General features: G+C 39.3%; 1 protein-coding gene across 1 annotated transcript in view; it reads left to right on the top strand.

Moving 5' to 3' along the window:
* Positions 1–4,914, top strand: part of LOC101850662 (cilia- and flagella-associated protein 44) — a gene marked incomplete in the record, with an annotated part of 51,958 nt that extends 47,044 nt beyond the window's left edge. Inside the window, 1 exon segment of the mRNA XM_035971084.1 lies at positions 2,974–4,914. Coding sequence (XP_035826977.1) covers positions 2,974–3,171 — 198 coding nt within the window.
* Between the last annotated feature and the right edge of the window lie 2,115 nt (positions 4,915–7,029).

The raw sequence follows: 7,029 nt of genomic DNA, 5'->3' as shown, positions 1-7,029 counted from the left end.
CCCAGACTTTGAGGTGTGACCTCGTTTCTGCCAACCGCCATCAAAGGAGACATGAATGTCCTTCACATCACTAGTCTGTTCTTGATATGCCTCCTTCACTTTCTGCACAGATTTCTTCAAAATATCCCTTGAGAATATACTGCACTTGTCGCTTATAGCTGTTGTGTGCACTGCAAAGGTCTTATGGTGCAAAGAAGGCACATTCATAATTTCACTGAAGTTACTCAAGCCAGCATGGCCCATTCCAGTGGCGCATGCAGCAGCAACAGCTCTCCGGTTTACATCAAAGACGGAACCACTTTTCGACGAGGTCATGGTAGAAGACAGCTGGTCACCACAACTCTCACACTTGACGACTAAAGAAATTGCCAAACCACTGTTCCTGTGTTCATTGCTCTCTAGCGAAAGTGACGGTGAGCAGCACGTTGGACACAGAAGACCAGAGAAAAGAGGTTTCAATGTCTCCAGTTCAACAATCGTAGATGGCAGCAAGGTGCTCACTTCTCGATCGGGAGATCCAGAATTGTTGTAGCCCAATTTCCTCTTGGACGCAGAGCACACAACATCATGGTCGATCCCTTGCGTTGACGGTGTGGGTGTTGAAGTTTGCGTGACAGGGTCGATGATTACTGGCTGTGGGGAGTCAGGATTTGGCACAGACGGACCGGGTAACGGTGACGATGGTGATGCCTCAGATTGGGGTGACACACGAGGTTTGCATGACGCGCGACTTTGTCGTGCAGCACGAAGCTGCTGTCGCCTGCTCCGGTACTTCTTCCCGAAGGTGGTGGTTTTATGGGTGTCCTGCTTCAGATTCATATTTCAATCTGTGAAAGTACACAGAAACAGCAAGACATTAATTGAAACTGTACAAGAAAGTTATTTATCATTTTCAAAATAATGCAGCCTTACTCTTTCAAAATCGATAACGTTTTTAAATAAGAACCAAGAGCAAGAGTCTAGACTGAGAATGAGAACATTTTCATGGTGCATATATATATATATATATAATCTAATAATCAACCATCACGCACGCATGCAGCCAAGTTCTGCAGGGGTTTTCAGTGAATTCGAACGCCTCAGCAAAAAAAAAAAAAATTTTTTTAAAAGGAAAGGCAGAAAAACAATCCAGATCGTACTTACCTCTCTCTGCCTTACGACAAATAGTGCTACTGTTAAGTATCTATACTATCTATATAAGGAGTAACGGCAATGTGCTCGCAACCTCTAGATCTAAGATTCTAGATCTAGATCTCTGTCTCGATAATCGATGTGTAATATCCTCCTTCCTTCCAAACCCTCATGTTAGATCTATCAACACAATACCAACGTAATCAATCACATTGGCATTCTCAAACTAACTGCTTATCGTTCTGAAGTCTTCACAAACACAGCAATCGTTTAGATCTACCATCCGAGGAAGCTCCAAATGAATAGATCTTTGCTACACACTACACTTCTGTATTACAAACCGTAAGATTGAACGAGGACGATAGACAGAAGGAGGAGAATCAGGGTGGACTGACCTACTTCGGGTTTGGCGAGCTTATGTCGTCCAGAAACAATTATTTGAAGCAAATATAAGTGAAAAACACAGCCCTTATGATTGTAATTCTATTCACTCACCTGTGCTGACGAATTGATGTATTGAAAATTCAGTGCGATGAGAGAAATGCGTCAAAAGCGTTCACTGTCTGTCTGTAGGCACGCAGCGTAAACAATAACAACAATGGCGGCAGTAGGGGAAGCCCCTTCCGTTGCTACCGGCTGAGCCAATGAGCGTTCGTGAAGTCGTCACATGCTAGGATAATCCAATCACGTTTTGCTACGAGGTCTTCACATAAGCATAAACGGCGGTCTGTGATATTTCTGTACGATACCGAAACTACGGTAATTGAACGGCCGAAATCGCGACCTTTACAACGATACCAAATGTTCCTACGTTGCAGTTGTGTAAAGCAGCATGAGAAAGAGTCAAAGTTTGGTATTTTCTGACTTTTTATTCAAAATTTCCTTCACCCCAACCTCTCTCAAAGGCATTTTTGGGTGATTTTGAGGTGTTTTTATGCAGTGAAGCCTCCAAAATTGGATTCCTGACATATTTTTCTACAAGAATAGTCCAAAACCTGGAAGTCGATATTTTTAACTCCAACTTTGAAAAATCGTGGCTGGTCGATACCGCGGATCCCCTTAAACCAAAGAGTCTGCATAACAAGAGGGGCCACTTCTCTCTTTGAGCCAATTAAAAAAGTGTCCTCAAAATTCGGTGGCGCCCTCTTCGCAAAAGCGCACCTTTAGCGAACAGAGTTATCCTACTTGAGTTAAAAAATCAAAGTGAAACTAGCAAGTTTTTGAATGAATTTCGGAAGAACGCTTTTTAAAAATGGTTACGCTGACAAAAAACCTCTTCCGGAGAAAAGGGTGATTGTTTTCTTCGTTTTATTTTACTTTAGAATGAAAGGCGAGAGGTCATTAAAATTAAAAAAAACTAAAACTCCGTACTGAACGAACCCGAACTGCTGATGAACAGCAGTCGATTTGCGCACGCAAGGAGGTGCTATTCCTTTTCTTCTTTTGGAAAAACGAAAGAGAGCTTCAAAACAGACTGCAGCGCCATCTGAAGCAAAGAGCATACCTCCTGCGGACACTTTTTTGGCTGAGTGGCCCATCCTGTTATTTACTATCTTTGCTTAAACGAAGAAAACATCACCCTTTCCTCCGGAAGAGGTTTTTTGTCAGCGTAACCATTTTAAAAAAACGTTCTTCCGAAATTCATTCAAAAACTTGCTAGTTTCACTTTGTTTTTTTAACTCAAGTAGGATAACTCTGTTCGCTAAAGGTGCGCTTTTGCGAAGAGGGCGCCACCGAATTTTGAGGACACTTTTTTAATTGGCTCAAAGAGAGAAGTGGCCCCTCTTGTTATGTAGACTCTTTGTTCATGTACAGTAAATGACTCCTCTATCTTTCTTGCAGGGGGCAGAGTTCAAAGGTCAGCGGAAGACGGACGTCCGAGAGAAACAGAGATTGATCCAACTGGTCCAACTCCAGGCCCAGGAGATTGATGCCCTCAAGGAGGAGATAATGCTTCTGTCACGCAAGGGAGGTCACATCCTGCCACCTGCACAGCCGCCCCTTCCACAGAGCCCGTCCAACTTCCCCCAGGGGCATTGAATCCAACGCTGATTTGTTGTAACATTATTGTGAACACCTTTGGTGAACCAGCATTCATTTGGGGTTTTTTTTATTTTTCTGTTTTGTCTTAAGCATAATTTTTTTTTTATGTGTGTTTTTTTGTCATTTCATAACAGTAGGCTACTGAAACAAAAACGAGCATGAAACTTTGGCGCTGACAAGAGATAGATCATTCATATGATTTCTGAAATAAAATATTTTTGTCTTGATTTTCATTCCTCATTTATCAGACCACCATTAGAGCATCAAGAAGAGAATATTTCCGTTTGATTCTTTTTATTCACAATTTTTGTGCCGATCAATGTCATTTGAAAATATATGGAAAATGGTTTATGCCTTTCAAAATGGCAATGCACTCTTCACTTTTCTTTATTTTTCTATAGTATTTCTGGGGATGTATGCTCAAAGAAAAGATTTTGTGCTTTATATTCTGCAGATTGTGGTATTTTAATCATGATAAGAAGTCTCATGATAAAACAAAATAGGCTATTTAAACTGTCGTTTAATTGGTATTGGTACACTGTTGTTGTGATGCCTCCGAAAACAAACATTTTTTTTTTAACAGTGAAGACTTCCTACTTAATCATCTGCCCGGCATAAGAACAAGCCGAGTAGGTGGTGAGCCAGTAGAGCTACCCAGACAAGTAGGGCCAGTGGCACTGAGATCCAGCATGATGCCAAAGGAATTATCAGGGCACGCACTTTGTTTCCTGTTAAAAATACAGGTTACTAGCATGTACTACAATACGGAGGTTAACTGTAAAGCTCAGTATAGAATGGAACTATAAGTAAAGAGATAATAGTAAGGTAGGCCTACATTGATACTTGTCTTCTGGGCCTTGTCTGGTTCCTACAAAAAGACTCTTTTGTCTTGCATTGCAGGCATGAGGGGGAAACTCTTTTAGGAGTATATTATATATATAGCAGGTAATGGTAAAAGTTAAATTCCTCCATATATGGAAGTTACTTGACCTAGTATACACATCTGGGGTCTGCTCTCTCTGTGGGGGTCATTTAAATCGCAGCGATGTTATGGGTGACTGAAAGAAGCTTTTGAATGGGGAGTTGTAAATCAGTTTACCGCAGGAAGTTTCAAAGAAAATGAAACAATCTTAATGGCTGACTGGATAGTGGCAAACCCTCTCCCCTGAAAAAATATAATTTAGTGACCTATCATGTCTTAGTCAAGTCTTAGCTAGCGAGTGGTAGGAGAGTGCGACTGGTAGGACCTATCTCTGTACTTTCCCTTCTGTAGTGTCTGTCTGTTGGTCTTACTTTTTCTTAGCACTGTTGTGACCATTATTGCGTTGAAGTGCTTCCCTTTACTCAAAATCTTGGCTAACAAACGAATGGTGTACCTTTTTTTCAGCAAGAAAAAAAGTATTCTGAAATATTTATACATCCGAACACACATGACGTGTTGGCATGTATTTCTGAATGTAACGATTCTCAGAGTCAGTGCTTTGACTTTAAATAAAACATGTTTTTGTTTCTTGGTTTTTAGCATCACCTAATGAGTCTCGGTATTAAATTTAATTTGTGTCATTTCCTTTTTCTGACAGTGGCTTGTACTTGTTTATGTGAAGATCTTTCTTGTCAACGCGGTTCTAGCAGATGGTTGAAATTTATATAAATTAAATGTACTGGTATACACATATGATAATATATGAACTGATAAAATTATGAGTATGCTTTAATAAAACTGAAGATAGTTGACATGTTTGAATTTAATTTTCTTGGTGTTTGTATGTCAAAATTTGTTTTCTCACATGGGTTTTCAAAGCCACTTCTTGAAGTCACATGAAAATGTTGGTAATGTTGGGCTATGGGGGGTTTTGTTTGGTAATAGTTTTACGGAGCTCACAACAACTGCATAAAGTCATAAGACTCTTATTAAGAGCCAACAAGACACATGGTGGTTGCTTTCATGTTAGCTCACACAGTACAACTTGGTTATATTTTATGGTTGAAGTTTTAAAAATTCATGGTTGAAATATATAAATCTTGACTTCAGTGGGATCAATGATGGAGAACAATTTTTGGTCATTTTGTACATTTGAAATATATCTTTTGGGTCCCTCCAAAGTCCGAAAATTCTATAAGGATGTGTCTCGGATCGTGAAGTCATTATCCATCGGATACAAATTAATGTTTGTTTCTTCTCCCTGTAGGAGATATCCATAGTCTGGTTAAAATAATTGTCTTTTACTTTTCTGGAGAAGCCCATATAGTTTTCATGGACCCATTTGGACTTTACTATTTACTTGTTCGCCCCATTACTTCCTCCTTGAATTCTTTCATTATGTTGTGCCATTTGACAAACCCTCAGTTGTCAAACTAATAAGGGTTTAATTAAATAGATGCATTCTTGATGCTATCTAGAATTTGGATTTTTTAAATTCCGTCTGAATGGGAAAAAAAATTACATAGTGAAATAATAGCCATTCCTTTTGGGGCTGATTTCAAAAGTTGGGCATCAATGGAGTTTCATAAAATCATAATCCAGGAGGTATAGATTTAGTTCAAGGAAAGTGACAAGTTTACAACGAAATCCCAGCAACTTTTCTTCACACTGGCAGCTCTGCAACATTATTCACAGAAATATCCGATTGCAAGTGAAAACATACCTTCAAGCTTTTTTTGTACAAATTGATTTTTTGGGGGGGGTCATGAAGATTGCTCCAACACCTGACATGGACGTACACATCGGAAGATTTTATGACATCATTGAGGCAGTGGGCGATGGTCAAACTTTTCTACAGGCCAGGGGCAAGGATGACGGCACTGATGTACAGATGAAAATTAAATCCAACTGGGATCGGCATGGAAATTTGATGGAGACATTTCAACAGAATCGGACTTTGCTTTAGAGCAAGTCCTAACAAAATCCTACGTACTATTTAATCCTTCCCAAAATGTTTTCCCCTAGCTGCCTGCTCAACCCTCCCCAGATGGAGATAAAATAACGGGTAACCTTTGACTATAACCTACATTGCTGTGAAAATGGGGTATCCAACAAAAGCAAAACTTAGCCTTAAAATAATTTTTACATGTATCGAGTAATGAGACTGAGGGGGAAAAAATTAAATGCCAATAAATGTCCTATAATTTTTTAAAAGAAAAAATGAAAGAAAAGGCAATGCTGAAATCAAGAGCACAAAGTTTGTTTTTTTTATTCTGAGAATACTGTACATTAAAACCAGCAACATGGGCTTCGTCAAATTCTTCACACGGGTATTTTCCATCATCATTGACATAACATGAAGAAAACAATACAAATTTATGATCAGTACGAGTATGTCATTTCAAGTAAGAAGATGGGGGAGGTGATGCCAATGAGCCCAGTGGAAGTGTTGTGGATTTGGGTGTGGTCGCATTTGTTTTATTTAGAGTTTAACAGCATTTGCAACACAATAAGGTCATGTTAGTGCTGAAGATTAGAGATGTTACAATAGAGTAACAAATACAAAAATGGAGGACGAGAGATAAAGAAGATAGATATTTGATAGGAAAGAAGGAGCAAAACACACTACAACACCCGCCAACCACTCACTGGTCACATCTGAGCCCCCAGTGTTGTCAGGAGCGTTAAACCTGTACAATCTCACACATTTACTCGCCTTGTAAATACCAAGCTGTGCATTTTTCAAAACCAGCACAATAATACATCATCAAAGATTTAATTCCTTTCACAAAAAAAAACTGTATCAAAACTTGGGTTTTAAAGAAAATAAGTTTGTAGCTTTGATTTGACAAATGCACGCTGGCACTATGGACACTGTTTGAAGTTGAAGTAAGACCTTTATCAATCTTTGAACTTGAGACAAACCTTTTATA

This window comes from Aplysia californica, unplaced genomic scaffold (genome assembly GCF_000002075.1).
Source record: "Aplysia californica isolate F4 #8 unplaced genomic scaffold, AplCal3.0 scaffold00372, whole genome shotgun sequence".
NCBI lineage: Eukaryota > Metazoa > Mollusca > Gastropoda > Aplysiida > Aplysiidae > Aplysia > Aplysia californica.
The sequence above is the reverse complement of the archived record's forward strand: the minus strand, read 5'-3'. Positions and strand labels throughout refer to the sequence as shown.